Below are 19537 nucleotides of genomic sequence, written 5' to 3'. Positions count from 1 at the left end.
GAGGCCGCAGCTGGAGTACTGTGTGCAGTTTTGGTTGCCGCACTTACGCAAGGATATTTTGGCCTTGGAGGGAGTGCAGAGGAGGTTTACTAGGCTGATGCCGGAGTTGAGGGGGTTGAGCTATGAGGAGAGGCTGAATAAACTAGGCTTGTACTCGTTAGAGTTTAGAAGAATGAGGGGAGATCTCATTGAGACATATAAGATGATGAATGAGATGGATAGGATAGAGGTGGAGAGACTCTTCCCGCTCAGAAAGGACAGTAGGACTAGGGAGCATAGCCTCAAGATAAAGGGGGGGCGGTTTAGAATGGAGTTGAGGAGGAACTTCTTCACTCAAAGGGTGGTGAATCTCTGGAATTCTCTGCCCGTTGAAGTGGTGGAGGCTGCCTCGCTAAATATTTTTAAGACGCGGGTTGATGAGTTTTTGATAAGCGAGGGGATTAAGGGTTATGGGGAGAGGGCGGGAATGTGGAACTGAGCCACAACAGATCAGCCATGATCTTATTGAATGGCAGGGCAGGCTCGAAGGGCTAGATGGCCTACTCCTGCTCCTATTTCTTATGTTCTCTCTGCTACCTTTTCCAAAGACGTGTGAGCTCTGATAATGAATGGCATTGGTCTGTAAGGGCTGGCATAGCTAAGTCTTACACAACATCTCCACATTGGCACACATGCTTCCAGCAGGAGTAACTGAATAATAATGTCGCAGGAACCCTGGATGATTACCTTCTTCCAAACACAAAGCAACTGAAGTCCTTACAATCGTCTTTCTTGAGGTCAACTCAGCACAGACCAGAAACTGAACATGGATCTCTTCCTGGACTCAAGAAATAAATCCACTGAACTATGAGGGAGGAAACTCTCCAACTTGTGTCTTGCTTTAAAAGTATCCCGATCTGATCCTCAATTGTATGATACCCATCAAAACTTTAACGGAATCTGCTGACGGTCATGGCTCCAGAACATGCTTTTATCTTGCAGAGACCACATGATCTGATCTTGACATTCATTTATAAATTTAAAACACTCTTGTTTATGGCTGTTCCTGGTATTTGCCTGATAAAAATATAATGCAGTACAAAATGTCCTGATGTTACTGGAGTGTAACATAAGATCTGCTGTACCAGGTTTGCAAAGATGCATCTCCAAACACCAAGTGTAAATTATTCAAGCACAACAGGTTTTTTTCCCGACAATTTGTTTTCTGAACAAAGGTAACCAAGTATTTCTGAAGCAGCTGTGATGACTCATCCCAGTAATATTACTAGAAATACCGAATTCTTTTGATTAGAAAGGTAAACAGAGACTTGATCTTTCTTGACAGCTGAACCCTTTCAAGTTTGAACAATGATTTTTATGACAATTATAAAAATAATAAAGCAGAATTAGAAAAATGCATAAAGCACCTTAATTTGCATAATTATCTAAATTAGATTTTAACATTCTGATTATATTCCATTTTAGGTTTTGGTGACTTCAAAACTTCTAATTAATCATTAGTTTTGTAAAACTAGTAAACTCAAATTCCTGGTTTAGGATAATTACATTCATAGAATCATAGAATTACTACTGTGCAAAAGGAGGCCATTTTGCCCATCAAGTCTGCACCAACTCTCTGACAGAGTATCTAACCAAGGACATACCTCCCCCCACCCCACACATTCACTACAGCTAAACTATTCAGCCTACACATCTTGGGACACTGAGGGGCAATTTAGCATGGCCAATTCACCTAAACTACACATCTTTGGACTATGGGAGGAAACTGGAGCACCCGGAGGAAACCCACACAGGCACAGGGAGAACGCGCAAACTCCACACAGACCCAAGGTGGGAACTGAACCTAGTGCTAACCACTGTGCATTTGACTAATACACACATGCACCAAATTTTGAATTAGTAAAATAAATTAAAGGATTAGTGTCCTCCTAGCATGTGCACAATATAAATTACTCAAACTTTTCAACAATTAACTGAAGCTCCACTATTTTCTATTTCTATCAATTAAAAAAAACCCTGTTGAATTGCAAAATCATGTTAAAGATGTAATTGTGCAGTTACTGATAACTTTATATAATAAAGATAGCACACTGCCAGGACAGTTCAAATGAGATGTCTCCACCCCGTCGCCTGATATAAAAACGAACATGAATTATCGGTTTCCTTCCTTACGCATCCAATTAGACGGAAAGGGAAGGTTTAAAACACACATTGAGCAAGTTGGTATTACTTTCTCCTCTAGCTGCTCCCAGTGCATTAACAGTATAATTATATAAGCACATCATAACATACAGCCAGTGTCAGAATTAACACATTCATTATTACAGTTACTCCCTGAAATCACTTTAGAGGAATCTATGGTCATAAGATAATTCCAGAAGGTGCAGTTACCACAGTTGTGTGGAGTATGCAGGCTAACGCAAGTGATGTTAGGGAGACAAGTCTGCTAGACACCTTAACCTGGGTGCTCTACTCATCAAAAAGGTAGTTATATCTTTATAGGTCACCTGAAAAAGTTGGCTGTCCAGGCTCTAGACTTTGCCAGCTGGCAGGCTATTTACATACTCAGTACAGAGAGAATGCTGCCATAAATTCTATAATGTGCTAAGATTTTTATTCTGTGTATCAAAATTATAAGTGCCTTCAACATTACCATGAAAGAATTGTTTTGAGTTTTACAAATATTTACAGCACTGTGTAACACGGTTCAAGTCTGGGGGTTTGGGGTTTCCTTTCTTTTTTACACAAGTTAATCAGATCAGACCAAAGCACAGAATTCCAAAAGTACTATGTACAAACGCCATTAAAAAGTACAAGGAGACTGCTTGCTGCCGGTAGGTAGTTACAGCATTCATGGCTGGCTCAGATGGCGCAGCCCCTGTTTTCTTGGGAGTACCAGTCCCCTTGCATCCCCGTCCTATTAGGAGTAGGGGGGCTTGTTTACTGAGTACCAGTTTTTGCTGCGTATTGGAGACCATTTTTCACCACATTGGCTTAAATCAGACTCGGATCGCTCCAAACAACAAAGGATTAAAAAAACAAAGGAAGGACTGTGGAAAGAATTTATAAATTAATCAGACCGAACAGATGTCCTGACAAGCATAAAATACTCTCACATCTTGAAGGGCAGCGTTAGGGAGTAGTGAAGCGCACTTAAGAATGAATGAAAGTACAAAGTCCGCATATGAAAATAAGATTTCTCTGAAAATGCATTTTGGCACAGGTAAAATTGTATGTTTTTTTCATCTCAGTAAAGTTTGAATTCATGGTTCCAAGGATTCAGCATTTCCCACCAGCTTTATTTCCCTTTTCAGCTTAAACTGTTCATCCCTCTTCTCTCAGCAATCAGCCCATTTGATTCCTTCTCGAAGGAGATTTACAAAAGGAAAGAGTTGATCATTACAACTGATGGTGGGGTTGAAAAGCATCCCAACTCTGGCCCTGCTGATACAGGTAGGGATTCTGAGGTCCTGCCTTCAAGTCCATCAGAGGGGATCCAGGATGCTACCATGATAAGATCCATAGCAATCTACTGCCATACAGTCACCAAGTCACTAATATAGTGCAATGGTAATCCCAATTCACATAAACAGGAATCGCCGAGAGTGCAGGATTACATAGAGGGGTTTCCATTCTGCCACTGGAACACACCAGTTCGCCCAGGGCTGGAAACATTGTAAACACGTAGCTGCCCATTGTCCAAATCGGGCCCTGCTTGGAAGAAGATTGGCAGTTGGCAGTGTAACGGAGTCCAAGATTAAAAAGGAGAGCAAACCAAATGCTCACACTGAAGCAATGACAATCATTAGATGAGGGGAGATGTTGGAGATGCTGGCGAGCAAATCTGGGGCTAGACGGGACAGATGACTTTCAGAGAATTCACAGGGTGGGAATATCTGAAGAACATAAGCAGGCTGCAAAGAGATAAAACACAAGATCAGTGGGTGCAGCCTTCAAAACATAAAAATATTGACAGGTTTTCTGTAGAATACTAACACAAAAGATTTCACTTTCAACGTAGCAAAATAATTCCCAACAAATTTAAAACTATGTTTAATTTTGAAGATCACAAAACTGGCTTACTAACAAACATTTCATTTTAATTTCTTGAGGGGGTGCAAACAACAGCCTTATTCAAGCACTCATATGCTGGAAATATCAAAAAAATGAAACCCTTTCCTTTGATCCAACAACATGTACAATTTCTACAATAACCAGAGATTCCTCGTCTGAAATTCAGTTAACTGGAAAAATCATACTATGAGCAGAGGGGCTTACAGTTGAAACTGGTTAAGAGAAGGTGGCAGATGTTAAAAGAAAAAATACAAAACTGCTTAATTTTGGTGAGGGAAGGAAGAGACTAGAGTGACCTTTCTTTTGCTATGGAATGCCTCTGCCTGAAGCACACATTATTGTTTACAACATCTCCATGCAAAATGGAAATATCTGGTTCCTACAGTCCACTGAAATGGTTTACATTCCTGTGCTGCTGCTTGGCTGCATTCCATATTTCTCTTCACTTGCTGGGGACATCAGGGTTTTTCCAGTTGCTGCAGTAAAGCTAATTCAAATTGATAACATTGATACAGTATATAAATCGAGGTCAGAGGCGAATAATCAGTCACTCCCGTATGGATAATAAGACCTACACCCCAACCTGCATTAATCCCTTGTTTTAACCTCATGGTGAGCAAAAATCATGCATCCAAATTTCTGATTAATCATATACCTGATTTGAGCCAGGATTTGGAACGTTGATGATTCCAGCAGCTTGTTTGAGTTGTAGATAGCTAATAAAACCAGCCTTCAACGACTCTGTCTGACTTACTACATCTTCCTGATCACGTCCACATGGTAATGCCAACAATAAGCAGTAATCAGTTTCCACCTAGAAAACAAAAAGAAATGTCAGGTAGCCTTTACAATAGTTACTTTCTATCCTGCTTCTGCCCAAATTAAAGTCACAATGTTTAAGACAGTGTTTTAAAAAGATAAATCGTTCACTGCCCTTCAGCAGCTCTAACCCTTGCAAAGTCACTTACCGTCATTCTGCGTGCCACACCTTCCAGCTGTGTTGCCTCCAGCCGCATGCGCTGAGCAATTCTGAGTGGAGGCCCGCCCTCAGGTGCTGGAAGTGACCGATGGGCAAGCACGTTGTTGCCAGACACAAAATGTAGTTGTACTGCAGCTGTGTCATTCTTCAGAGCTAGCAGCCCCTGCCACACAATCGGGTACTTCTAAAGGGATAAACAGTTTAAAAGTAAATCACACTTAATATCCTTTAATCCTGTAGCATTTCTGTGCTATCCATACAGATCCTCCAAAGTTGTGATGTATTTCCAGAATTGATGTGAAAGCCCATGAATATGAAGGGCACTTGGTAAACTGTTCTATGCAGATAGCGCAAGCGAGGAAAAGCAGTAAAACGAGAGCAAATAGTTAAGGGGATTCCCTTCAGCTACATACAACAGATTCACCTGGTAAGAACCTACCTCAATGTTTCATAGAAATATTATGTTAAAACCAGCTTATTTCTTTAATTCAGTTACAAGTTAGAGGAGTAAAAAAGTTTAAGAAAACATAGAAAGTAAAAAAAAACTAGCTGAAATCAAGTGGAGCAAATGAGAAGTGAAGGGATCATAAAAATAAAGCCTGATGATAAAAGTGGATAGGGGAATAGTTACGACCAACTTGAAACAGAGACACTTTTCACTTTTAAGCAACTCTAAATTTAACATTCTACAAATTTTTTGAAAACCTTGAGTTGATATAATTTAAACTTCTCTTTTATGTTGATGAATTTGAGCTAGTCTTTTTAACTAATGCAATGAAGTTGACGCTTACTGTTAGAAGCTGCACCATGTCCACAGGTCTCTGTGAACCTGACTGTGGCTGTGGTTCCTGCTTTCCAGTGGTTTGAGGATCTGCCCTGGACATCACAGGTGGTGGGGCCGCTCCTGGTGTTGAGGATTGTGTGGAGATAAAAGATGTTTGTTTTGGAGTTGGGGGTTGGTGTGGTGAGGATAGTTCATGTTTGATTGGCATAGACACTCCAGTTGGAGAAGGATAAGAAGTTGGATTAGCTTCCGGTTGTACCCTCTCTCTTTGGAGATGCTGCAGGTGAGGTGAGTGCAGTTCCATCTGCCCTGGTAGTCTGGTGATAGATACATGATGAGGATGCTCAGGAGCTGCAGGTCCCTTAGTATCCTGGGATATTTGTGGAGTTTTACTTCTCTGGCTGGGGTGCACATGTTCCCCTTCTGAAATACCCTATTAAATAAAAGACAATTTACAAATATAGCATTGAAAATATTCTTACACCCACCCCCACGAGTTTTATAGAATATATATATGTTAAGTTTATGATTAGGACCTTCAAATCAATCAGAAAGACGTTCTTAACAAAACTAGTCGGAATTTCCCTAATTCATCAACAATCTATGATTTGTCTTTTCAGATTTAATTGTTTTTAATGCACTATGTTAAGAGGTAGCTTTGATCCCACAGATTTTGGAGCATTTGAGTCAGAGCATTTGACAGGAATAATGTAATAATTCCACACAGTGTGTTGAAAAACTAGAATCAGATCCTTAATTGATAATTTCACAAACAAAATTCCTTCAGAATAGACTGACATAAATAGACGGTTCTCCAGTCTGCTCTGATGGAGGAAAACATTTCCACTGCTTCACGTGATGACATGGTTTAATGGGATAGAGATACAGCAGGGAAAATTTTGGAAGAACAAAATGCAGATTGCAAGATCATCAAGGCTTTGAAAAGCCATTGCAGGTTCAGGCTACCTTCCTGCATAATCATTCTTACATATCTATTAGGTGGAATATAAAACATAAAAGCTCCATTCCAAGAGAATGTGTCTCAGCCTTTGCAGGAGTCATAAGAGACTAGTAATTTTAACTATTTTAAGTATTTTTGTTTGAAGGCAAATTTTGTTTGTGTTGAGGATAAAGCTTCAATGAAAGTAGGTTGACAATGCTTCCATCAGTTTTAAATGTAAATCAGCATAGATAAAATAACAAATATCTAGTTCCTCCCCACAAGAATCATATGGTTGCAACTTGGCACGTATGAAGAGAGATAGGGCAATGAGCTACATTCAGTGACAAAAGTTAATGATGAGGAACAGCATAAAAAGTAGAAAGAACATGCGGGTGATGAGGGAAGTTCTAACTTTCTCAGTTATTAGCAGGGATATATATGTAATAGGATTTGTCCCATTTAGCCTAAGAGCCAATGTTTGTGAAAGTTCTCCAGCTGGGAATGTCTTACTTCAAGTCAAATTTGGAGTGCGGACACAATTCCAAATCTGTGCAAGGCACCCTCCAATGAAAAAAATTTCTGCAGTGAAGACAAAAATAGAGGCTCGGACTTCGAACTGGAGCAAAAGTAATAAAGCACTCCAGTAAGCAAATGTGCCAATAAACATGCTGAAAGTGATGATAACATTCAACCATTCAAAAACTCAAAAAATCAGTTAATTCTAGAATCATAAAACACCGACACTGCAGAAGGAGGCCATTTGGTCCATCAAGCCTGAACTGACAACAATCACACTCTGGCCCTATCTCTGTAACCCCATTTTTACCATGTTAATCCCCCTCACGTTAAGGGGCAATTTAGCATGACCAATCAACCCAACATCTTTGGACTGTGGGAGGAAACCAGAGCACCTGGAGGAAATCCATGCAGACACAGAGAGGACATGCAAACTTCAGAGCCAACTGAAGCCGGAATTGAACCCAGCTCCCTGCAGCTGTGCCACAACTGTTCAGTTGTCTCACTTCAACACAATGATAGAATGTGACAAATTGCAACTTTTTTTTCTTTGGGTTCAGGGACAGAATTCAAAAACAGGATCTTCACAGTATCAGCCAAAAATGCCTGGCAGTGGCAGAAATTTTAAAGATAAGAGAGAAACATAAATGGAAACAAATTAGTCATCAAAACTACCTTCGAATCAATAACTTACATCAACACAACTCCTCTGGTGGTGAGTAACCACAAAATGCTTAATTTCCCTACAATGCGACATTACGCAACATGGATTTTCAGTGCTGCCAGCACTTAAGTGCTAGCTTTGGCTTACTGGCAGCTCGTGACTCAGTCAAAAGGTCATGAGTTCAAGATCCATCCCCTGAGATTTGAGCACCTACTCCAGGCTCACAATTTGGAAAGCTACTGACTGCCGCATAGGCCATCTTTTTGATGAGGTATTAAACTGAAGCCCTGTACACCGTCTCAAGCGAATGCAAATTTTGCCAAGATTCAGTTCAAGGAACAGCAAGGATCATCTCCCTGGTGTCTTGGTCAATATTTATTCCTCAATCAACATCACTAAAACAGATTGTCCAATCATTATCTCATTGCTGTTTGACAAAGCTACTGAGCAAAAATTAGCCTCTACATGTCCAACAATTGTGGCTGCACTTGAAGAGTGCATCATTGGCTGCAAAGCACTTTGAGACCTCTGGTGCTTGTGAAAAGTGCTATATAAGTGAAAATCTGTTTTTCTGAATGGATAAGACAATATGAAAGGGCAGAAGGTGGGGAGGGCAGGTGGGGGGAAGAGAGAAAGAGAGACATTTGCCAAAATACATTCAGGAGAATGTTCTACCAGTACATTTCTAACTAACAAGAAAGGACGCATCATTACGCCTGTCTGGGGAATGTGCAGGGTAAAGTGGATAATGTGTTGGTTGGGGAACATTTAGGGAACAGTGATCATCGAATAAAGGTAACTATGAAAAAGGCACTGAACCTTAGGATGGAGATGAGGGCATTAGAAAGTATGCGGAAAAAATATAAGAGAGCGGTTTCAGAAATGAGGGGAGTTTAGCTATATAAATAGATTGGAGAAGCTGGGGTTGTTCTCCTTAGAGAACAGGCCATGAAGAGACAATTTGATAGAGGTGCTCAAAACTAGCAGCCAGACAGAACCTCTGTTAGCTGAAGAGTCGAGAACCAGTGATAGTGGTTTAGGATGCAAAAGCACCAACAGTGAAAAGAGGACAAACTTTTTCATGCAGTGCCTGGAATGCGTTTAGAACCACTGAATCCTACAGTGCAAAAGAGGCCATTCAGCCCATCGAGTCTGCACCAACTCTGAAAGAGCATCTTACCCAGGCCCTCACAGCCTGGCGTATCCTCATAACCTCTGAAATTTAGCATGGCCAATCTACCTAACTGCACATCTTTGGAGACTGGTGGAGACAGAATCAATTCTGGTTTTCAAAAGGTAATTAAATAATTATTTGAAACACCTAATTGTCCATGAAGAAGTGAGAAGGGAATGGACTAGCTGAGTTGCTCAAGAAAACCAGTATGGATACGCAGGCCAAAGAGCCTCCCCCTGTGCTGTATCCATTCTATGCTTCTACATAATTAGGGTTGCAGTAACGGATGAGGGGAGGAAGATGCAGAGAGACAGACATGATGAGTATGTACAGTCTTGGTGATAGATCATCTATGTAAGCTCAACACAGGGTCAAATAGATTGCTAATAATCTGATTCAATCTCAAACAGTAGCTTGGGAATTGGGTGGAATCAGTAGCAGGGGCTGAAGACAATAGTTTCGGTGTTCCCATTATTAATTGGAGGAATTTCTCCTCATCCAGTTCTAGATATCAGACAAATAGCATGATAAATCAGAGGCAATTGTGGAGTCAAAAGAGATAGTGTTCAGGTAGAACTGCATGTCATAATATATGTAAAACATTGTGTTTTGAAAAGATTTTGCCAAGGGGCAGATGAGAAATAAGATGGCCAAGCAGAGATTCTGACTGGGGGCAAAGAGGTACAACTGGGAAGTGAAGAATGGAATAAAAAGTAATGAAATCATGTTAAATTATTTTAAATTTCTGGCAGATCCTAGCTGGGGTACCATGTCCAATACTAGACATCAAACTTTAGAGAGGATATCAAGGCTTACTGAGCGAGCGCAGAGGATTTACTAGAATGGTATAATAGGTGAGGGATTTCAGTTATGTGGAAGACTAAAGTAGCTGGAATTGTATTCCTTTGGGCAGAAAAGGTTATGAGAATATTTAATAAAGACATTCAAAGTCATGAAGGGGCTTGATATGGTAAACAAACTTTCAGGAAGGCTGGTAACTGTAAACAGTTTCAGAAGGGTTGGTAACAAGGGAGGCAAGATGTAATATAATTGGTAAAAGAACCAGAGGTGAAATGAGGAAAAGTTATTTGAAGTAGCAAGTTAACAATGATTTAGAATGTAATGTATGAAAGGGGCAATGGAAGCATATTCAGTCTTTCCAATACCCTTTTCAGACATTAGTTTGGATCATCTTAACTATTCAAAGAGGGGAAATTGCAGTACCGTGTATCCAAAGCAGAGGACTGGGACTAATTCGTTCAGAGAACTGACATAGGCAAAATGAGCCAAATGGCCCCATTTGTGTTTGACAATTCTAAAATTCTGTTGAAGTAAACTAGGCACAGGAACTTGCTTCCTAAAAACTCAAAAATTGCAGTGGCAAAGTCCCAAAAGTTGGCTGATTTTATGACTTGTCAACATGAAATAAGGACCACCAGGAAAACTGATGAATGTAGACATTTTAAGCATAATTGTTACTCTTTATGGACTTATTTCAGAAGCTGTATTGTATTCTGTCACTCACTTCCCTCTCTAAATAAAAATAACTTCAAAATAATAATGTTTCATGAAGAAAGATTGGGCGGATAGGGAGGGTAAAAAAATTGCTCCAATTACCTGAGGAGTCATGCTGCGTGATGGTAGGTTAATTCCTCCAAACTGTGGATGACCAAGGTGAGTAGGGTGGAAGTTCCGCAGTTCTTGATACACACGTGGATAGTCATGGAAGGAGCTAGGGACTTGGTGCATAAGTTGAACACCATGGGAGACCATTACAGACTGAGACATAGGCATTCCAGGGGGAACATTGATCAGTCGGGCTTCATTGTGAGGTGATTTTGCCATTTTCACTTCTGATGTTTTAGGGGCTTCTTTTGCTGGCTGAGGGGTTTTACTAGCAGGAGGAGTTTTAACAGATCCATCAGGAGTCCTGGCTTGCCTGGCCTCATTATGGACATCACCTACAGCTGTCATAGGTGGGTACATCATTCGAACGTCACGTAGCAGCATCTCCTGGGGCACGTTGTATTGGTCCAGTCGCAAACCTCCAGGGTGGATTCGGTAGTCTGGCTGCATTACAAGGACATCAGGCTGTAAGGGACCTGATCCTCTTCTAAGTCCATGATAATGGAGTAATTCTTCATCAGGTTGATGCTGATTGGACATCTGAGGCATACACAAATCCCTGATAACCGTTGACTGTGGTGTGCTCGATCGCTGCGAACGAAGTTCCATCTGAGGTTGCAACACAGCTCTAGGGGAGGGATGGTGAGTATCAGGCCTTATGCCATATGGAATACCTGGTACTGAAGGAGCATTCATTCTTACTTCACCCTGAGAAAGATGCCCTAAGGAGACCACCTGAGTCTGTGTCACGCTGTGAGGAGGCATAATGACTGACTGCTCTGGTAAATGGACACTGGGAACGAACTGTGTCATAGTGAGACCAGCATTCAGAACCATGTTAGCATTCATTGGCTGGGAAGCAGTTGAGGTGCTACTCGGCTGGCATACTTTGGGAAAGGGAGAAGGAGAGTGAACAGATGTGCGTGGAGAATGGGGCTCCTGTTTAATGGAAACTGGCAGACTTCGCTCTGTTGGGGTGCCACGTCCAGAACTGATGTGGTTAGTGTCTGATTGCATTTTACTTGGCATAGCAGCATGGTGAGAGCTGATTCCAGGGCTCAGGGTTGACTGCTGTGTTACTTTAACAGCTTCAATTTTGGGAACAACTGGCTCGCCACCTTTTTTGTTAGTAGACACGATGTTCGGCAGAAGATTGTAGACAATCTTAACTGCTCCTGGCTGAGAGGCAGTTAGTGTACCAGAATGAATAGCAGATTCAGATTTTTCAAGGATTTGATGCTCCTGTTTAACACTTGAAATCACAGGTGACGTGTTATAAGTCTGAGAACCACCATGTCCTGCAAGTATGCTTGAGGAATGAGTTCCAATCACATTGCTGTAACCTGATGGAGTTTGTGAACCCTTTGTCACAGGTTGTGATTGTGAAACTGGCTCTGGTTTGGCTTGTGACTTCGACACAGACTGTTGAAATTCTATATCCACTGCACTAGCTGGTGGAATCTGGCTGATTGGAGCAGTTATTCTTTGAGGGCCTTCTGTTTTCTGGCCCGAGTAACTCAATACCACAACCCCTTCAGAGGTATTTACTCTCAGACGTGGACTTGATCCCTGGTTTAATGCGATATTATCCACCGGCCGAGACTCATCCCCAATAAATGCCACTGTCCCAAGCTTGTACCTGCTATTTTCAGTCAAGTTTGATCTATATTTCTGTTTGGTCAGTGACACAGTTGGGAGATTAGGTGACTGAGATGGAAGGTTGGCAGGGCCTCGGCTGTTTGCTGTTACTTTTGTAATTTCCTCTTGGTCTGAGCTTGGTGGCATTCTGCTTATGACAGAAGTGACTTTGGGTGAGATCAAAGAACTTGCAGGTTTATCTTTCTCATTAAACGTGCACATTTCTGCCATTTGTTGCCCTCCAGTATTGCTAGGTGGAACTGCAGGCTTCTCATCCAAGACCAACTTGTTAACTTCACCTGAAGGGAAGGCTTCTTCTGTCCGAACTGAAGTCAGTGGCTCATTTATAGCTGTAGTAACAAATGTGGTAGGAACACCTGTGGCTGACACATATTTTGGCTCCATGAGAATTTTTCTCAATGTACTGGAGTTGGTGTCAAGGTCAGAAGCTTTGGTATCTGGGGGAGGAGCAGCAGGAGGGGGTGTGGAACAAGCACGAGATGCCTCATGCCTTGGCATCCAGTCTGGCATAGCCCCAGAACTGATATGTGTAGTTCCCAACACAGGTGCAGGTGTTACTGAAATCTTTGCAGTAGTAGTGGTGGGGAAAGCATTACTAGCTATTCGCGACATGCTTTGTTTTGGTTGAGCTTCAGGTGCATACTCACCCGAGTGTTGCTTTAGTTTAAAATATGGAGGACTTTTGTTATCTTCGTTACATGCTGAAGAATGCAGTGAATCCTGTGGTGAGATAGCTTCAGTTGTTGGATCCTTTTCTGATTCAGGGGCTTTCATACCACCTGGTTTACCCTCTTCTAATCTAGTCAAGTTGTCTGTATCACTCTTGGAAACACAAACAGGTTCCACCGCTGATTTTTTTGTACATTTTTCTAAAACAGTTTCTGCTGTAACACTGTTTTGTTTTATGTCAGTAGAAACAGGCACCAGTTCAGGCTCAGAGCTGTTGCCATCTGCTAGTTCCATCCTTCTGCTAGTGCTCCCTCGCCTATTACGCCTTGTTATTCTTAGTTTTGAACGGCCTCTACGACTTGAAGCCCTTGGGACTTCAGCGGGTTCTGGCAATGGAGGGCTCTCAGTTTTCTGGGAGGTATTTCCAGACTGCTGAAGACACACATCAGCATCCTTTGCCTCAACCACTGTAGTCAATAAAGTAGATCTGGAAACCGAACTAACTGAAACTGCTGACTGACTGTCCACAGCTAGAGTTTTAGAAGCCAAACTGTTAGAGGACAGAGCTGGAGAAACAATGTCTGTTGAGATGAGATTTTCAGAAACCATGCTTTCTGTTGATATTGGAACTTTAGAAATCACACTCTCAGCTGAGACAGGAGCTTTAGATATCACACTCTCCACTGAGACAGGGGCTTTAGATATCACGCTCTCCACTGAGACAGGAGCTTTAGATATTACACTTTCAATAGAGATAGGGGCTTTAGATATTACACTTTCCATTGTGACAGAAGCTTTAGAAATCATGCTCTCCAATGGGACTGGAACTTTAGATATCACGCTATCTGTTGAGGCAGAGTTTACTGGTGCAGAGATTTCAGAAACTATGTTGTTTGTTGAGGTAGAAACTTTAGAAATCATGTTGTCTGTTGAGGTGACTGCTTCAGAAACCACGGTTTCCACTGAAGAGGGAACTTCTGTAACCATACTCTCTGCTGAAACAGGAGATTTAGAAATTGAGCGCCCTGAAGCAGGGGCTTTAGAAACCAAACGACCTGAAGCTGAGATCTTTGCTACCAAGCGGTTCGAAGGTGGAGCCTTTGGCAACAAGCGGCCTGAGGCACCAACATCTGGGGTGGTCTCCAAAATATTAACAATTGCCTGATCAGTTTCAGGCTGCAAAGGGTCAGGGGGTGTAGGAAGGACTATTTGATCTTCAGGAAGACCAGCCACAGTTTGTTCAGGAGGGTATCGTGGAGCTGATGGGAAGCTATCTGGTTCTGCTGATTCATCTGCAATGATGGAATCAATAGCTGCTGCAAGCTCAGTTTCACTAGCCTGATGGGCAGGCTTTTCGACTTCCTCCTCTGGTCGAACGTCTGGCTCATCTGTAGTCTCTTTGTAAGGATGTACAGTTGGGATTTCTGTTAATTTAGCAATGTTCTCCACTGCTCTTTCAAGTTCTATCTGTTTAGCACGTTGTACAGCTTCCGGTGAACACTCAGGTTTTGCTATTTCTTTTTCTGGTGATTTGGGAGGTTCTGAAAATGGATCACCTGCTTCTTCTTTAATGAGCTTGGGCGACTGACTGTCATTTTTCAGAGAGTCTTTCTTTGTTGCCCCAGTCGCCTCTCCATCACCAGACTGAAGAACACCTTTTACTTCTTCAGAACTAAGCCTTATTTCCAAATTCCGTAGACACATTTTGTCATCACTTGCCTTTGCATTCCTCCCTCTGCCACATTTTGACTTTGGTCCTTTCTCTGAAGATTTTTTCTCTATTATCTCACCTGGACTGTTAGTTGGAGGACACTTCTCTGATGTACCATCATTTCGGTCAGGCTTTTGGTCACTTGCTATTTCATTTCCCTCGGGCAAGGTTTTGATGACATTCTCACTTGTTGAACTTTGCTCAACTGAGGGTTCTGCAATATCATCCGCATGTTCAGCACAAACTTCAGCAGTTCTTGGTTCTGTTTTTACTCCTTTCTTTCCTATATGGCTTTGAGCAGTTGATGAATGACTCAGTGCAGCCTTCTGTGATCGAGGTGACTTCCAGCCTTCAACAGGCTTTGTGCTTTCAGTGCTGTCTTTAGTTTCTGTTTCCTCCATGTCTTGTTTCACCTGGTCGGTTTTAAAGCATGGCACCTCTTCGCCAGGTCTACGACGGGCCTTTGGAGGTCTTCCTCGTCGTGGTGGGGTTTGTACATTAGGTGATTCCTGGATTTCTTTTTCGGCCCTTTTCCTCGTTGAACGCAATGTATCTGTTGAGTCTTTCATTAGGGATGGGCCATCATCAACAGTAGCATAAACTGAACGCACATTTCTGCGTCTTGTTCTACCTAAAGGAAGACTTGGCTCTGAGGTTTCTGACTCAGGAGCAGAACTTGGAGACTTTGCTGTGTTTTTCGAGACCTTTTCTACATCTAATTTCTGTTCCTGAAGTTTCTGAGTGTCACCACGAGGTGAAGATGACCGTTTAAGCTTTTCACGGTCTATCCTCTCACTTTTTCTTGTGACCGGCTTTTCTATAATGGTTGTGACTGCTTGAAGGGGAGTTTTTGTTCTTTTACTTTTGGAAGTCTTTTTCTCTTTTAAAACTACAGAAGGTTCAGTATCTATTTCATTGTCAGAAATCTGTGGGTGGATTTCTGAATGCTCTTCTTTCTGGTTGATATCCAGTTCAGCACTGACAGGAGGATTCTTGTCATCTTTGTGCTCCTCTGATACCACCTCTTTTGGGACAGTTTTGGAGGAGACTGCATTGATTTCTAGTACTTCTGGTTCTGCATGTGTGCGGATTTCTTGGGGATCAGCTCCCCCTGGAGTTGGTGGCTTGGTGTCCAGGTAAGAAGGATGCTCTCTAACCTTTGATTCCTGCTCAGTAGCCACTAGATCCAAAATAACATTTGCATCTAACTGCTTGTTTACAGCAGGTTCCATTTCTTCACAGGGGCTCACATTAACAATGACAGGTTTTGGTGCGACAGCCACAGGGGCAGATTCTGTACGATTCTCCCCCGAGCTGGAAATGCCACTTTCTACTACCAACGCATCATTTGCTGCTTTATTCTGAACGGTTTCTTGCTGTTCAGGAGGTACTGCCTGGAAATTTGTGGTCGGTGGTGGCGGCGGCGGGACTATAGTCCTCAAAAGAGGCAACGTACTCTTCAAATCTGGTTCTTTCAATTCAGATACAGGCTCTGGTGTTTTAGGTTGAACTTCTTTTTCAACTTCCCGTCGCTCAAGTTCCTTTGGTTTCTGATCCTTTTCTTTTTCCTTCTGTTGCATACGTGTCAATTCAATGAACCGACTGTGAAACAAGACCACAGGTTCCTGTATGAAATCTAGGGTGTTACTGGAACCATCTAGAGATCCCTGCCTTCCAAACAGTCTACCAGAAATAACATCCAGATCATCTTCCTTCCTTTCAAGGTGCTGTAGGCGTTTTGAATCCTGCTCAAAAATTGAGCTATGCAGAAAGCGAGAAGCAAATAGTTCCTGTCTCTCCTGTTCATCTTCCTTATGGTCTTCTTTCTTTTCATCTATCTTGCCTTCAGAATCTGTTCTAATTTTTTTCTTTTTCATATACCAAGAAGGGATTGGCCGTGGTGCTGATTCAACTTTTTCCTTATCTTTGTCTTTCCTAAAACTGGCAAACCTAGAATCCCGATCTAGGAATGACCAATTTTCTTCTCGGGATGAAGAGAGAGACTTTGCCCTTTCAAGCAAAGCCTTGGTGTCAGGGGTAATTGTCTTGTCAAGTGCAAATGAATAGAATTTATTCCTTTCTAGCGAGCTGGAAAGCTTTAAATCTGATAACCTATCTTCCCTATTTCGCAGACATAAAGGTAATCTAGAACTGTCAAAAGATGTTGAAGCTTTAGGCGAATGAGATTTGTGTTCGTTATCTTCATCAGAATCAGACGGCACCTCACCCGGTTCTAACTCACGCACAGAACGCTTCCGAATGCCATCTCGTTTTATAATGCTACTGGGAAAACTAACATCAGCCTTACTAGCATCTAGTTTTAGACGAGTTTCCCAACGTGGTGTCTCTTGGTCAGAACTCTGAGACGTTATTTTAAATCTAGCCAAGTCCAATATTTGTTCTCGTCTACTTGACTCATAAGAATTGCATTTTAAAGGCTCTTCTCTGACCGGAACTTGAAAGGTGGAGTCTAGTTTTGGAGAATCTTTAGGTTCTTTGGGTATCAATGTCTGATGTGGGGAGTCATTGTTATCATCCTCATCCTGATATGACAGAATATGCCGAAATCCAGGGGAAAGGACAGTTTTCTCAGAATCTTCACTCAGTTGTCGAGAACTTCTGTAATTTCTTTCTCGTTTCATGCTAATTTCAAAATCAAACTGATCAGTTTTTCTCCGTTTAACTGGAGGGGAATCATCCGTGACATCCTGAGGTGGCTTCCCTACTTCATGGACCAAACTTCTTCTCTCAAATTCATCTGCATTTTCTTTCCTGGGGCTGTTATATTTTTCTGATTTTGCCATTTCCATTTCCTGTTGCTGTTTAAGCCTACGGTTCTGTTCCATCTGTTTCCTATAACTTTGAGTGTAATCAATATCAATCCCAACTTTCTCATCTGAATCAGTGGTTTGTAATTTTTCATGGGCAGACTTGTGATCATTTGTGTCCTCAGAGGTACCACTGTACTTTCGCTTCCGTTCCTCTCTTTTAATCTCTCCTTCCCCTGGCATCTCATCGAGGTGCGGGGGCAATGGCTGCACAACTCCCTTATTCGGAGGCTTTGCTGTAATCAGCTTTTTCAATCCAGTTTCTTGCATTTCCACTGGTTCTTCAGAAGGCTCGCTTAATCTGCACTGTGCTTCTATGCTGGGCCGCAAGCCAATCCCTACAGAAATACTGGCAGACTCCTGTCCTTCTCTGGGGCTGAATGCTGAAGTTAGTTTTTCTTGCTTGACTTTTCTGTGCTCCTTTTTGAGTAATTCTTTCCGTGCAGGCCTTCGGTCCAAATCTCCTTCTTTACCCACCATAGGCAATTCTCTCCAAGCAGCCTGCTCAGGTTGCTTTCTTAACCCAAGACGCAGTTCCTCTTCCTCCTGACTGCCTCGTTTAACCTCTAACTTCTGCCTGTCTGTTCTTAAAGTTGGATCTGCGAAACGTCTCTTCCTAGCTTCCAGTTTGTCGATATCCAATGCATTGGGTATTTCAGGACACGGTTCTGGTTTGAGATTCTTTTTATGCTTGATTTTCACTTCCTTATCTACAACCTCTATTTGGCTGGCAAGCGGTTTCTCTTTTGGCACCTTTGGCCTGGTAGGTTCCAATTTTGACAGCTCCATTTTTGTCTGGTCGAGTCTAGTTAACTGTACTTTATTCTGTTCTGTAGGCGGAGATTTGACAGCGTCATTCTCTGGCTTTCCCCTTGCTTTCTCTACAACCAAGGGCTCAATCATTTTTGCCTCTCTTTCCTTTACACGAGTTAACACCACACAAGGAATTAAATCCAAACGATTCTTTGAAGCTCCTTCTTTCTCTGCTTTTTCTTTCCCTTGTTTTATTTTATTCTTTAGTCCATCAGGGTTTAGATCCCTGTCTACTTCATGGTCTGTTTCAGAAGACAAGGAACTTGGAGATGGAGGTTTTACCTTCCGTATTTTCAGCTTCTCAATTTTCTCTTTCTTGTCAAGTTTCTCCACTTCAGATTTTTCAAATTTTTTTGTTCTTTCCAGTTTCTCTACTTTATCTTTTCTTTGGGTCCGTTTGTCAGCTCTTTCAGGTTCGAACAGCCGCTCTTTCTCCTTTTCATTTTTGTCATAACGGTCTGCTCGTATTTTGTCAGGTTTATCTGCTTTATCATATCGTGGTGGTGACAGTGAACTGCAGCTACCACTACGGTCTGAGGATCGACTGTATATCCTGCGTTCAGAGTCCATGCTGTCACTCTGATGCCTCTCAGACTGTGCTGGTGATGCACTGCAACTCTGAGCTCTTCTTGAGTGTGTTGGACTTTGGCTTCGTTCACAAGTTCGCCTTTCATGATCTCGTTCTCTATCAGATTCGTAACGTTCTCTTTCTCGTTCCCTTTCTCGCTGTCTGTAACTGTACTCCCTTATGTCCTGTTCATACGGATCTCTATAGTCTCTATATTCCCGTGGATCTTCATAATAGCGAGGATCATAATAATCACCTTGGTAAGGATCCCACTCAGCATAAAAATCTCTACTTCTTGCCCGGTAGTCCCTACGAGGGTCTTCAGGAAATACAGCAGCTGGTCCTCTAACTGCATCAAAGTAAGCACGATCTGCAGTGTACTCATGATATGATCCTCTCCGATCCTCCCTGTTAATGAAAGAAATACACATTAATTGAAATGTAATTGTTGCCCCTAACAAATCAATGGCTGTACAAAATTAACTGAATGTGGGAAGGGGATTCATTCAACTTTCTGAAATAGCTCAAG

The 19537-nt window shown here is 42.0% G+C and overlaps 1 protein-coding gene across 1 annotated transcript in view; it reads right to left on the bottom strand.

Annotated features, from left to right (window-relative positions):
- Positions 1–2131: 2131 nt before the first annotated feature.
- Positions 2132–19537, bottom strand: part of spen (spen family transcriptional repressor) — a 90944-nt gene continuing 73538 nt past the window's right edge. The window contains exons 11-15 of the mRNA XM_080215380.1: positions 10752–19412; positions 5845–6270; positions 5043–5237; positions 4730–4888; positions 2132–3914 (exon numbers count right to left, since the gene is read on the bottom strand). Of these exons, the coding sequence (XP_080071506.1) occupies positions 3783–3914; positions 4730–4888; positions 5043–5237; positions 5845–6270; positions 10752–19412 (9573 nt within the window). The 3' untranslated portion in view covers positions 2132–3782. The remainder of the gene's footprint in view (positions 3915–4729; positions 4889–5042; positions 5238–5844; positions 6271–10751; positions 19413–19537) is intronic.

Source organism: Carcharhinus amblyrhynchos, chromosome 30 (assembly GCF_965287045.1).
Source record: "Carcharhinus amblyrhynchos chromosome 30, sCarAmb.v2.hapA, whole genome shotgun sequence".
Lineage (NCBI taxonomy): Eukaryota > Metazoa > Chordata > Chondrichthyes > Carcharhiniformes > Carcharhinidae > Carcharhinus > Carcharhinus amblyrhynchos.
The sequence above is the reverse complement of the archived record's forward strand: the minus strand, read 5'-3'. Positions and strand labels throughout refer to the sequence as shown.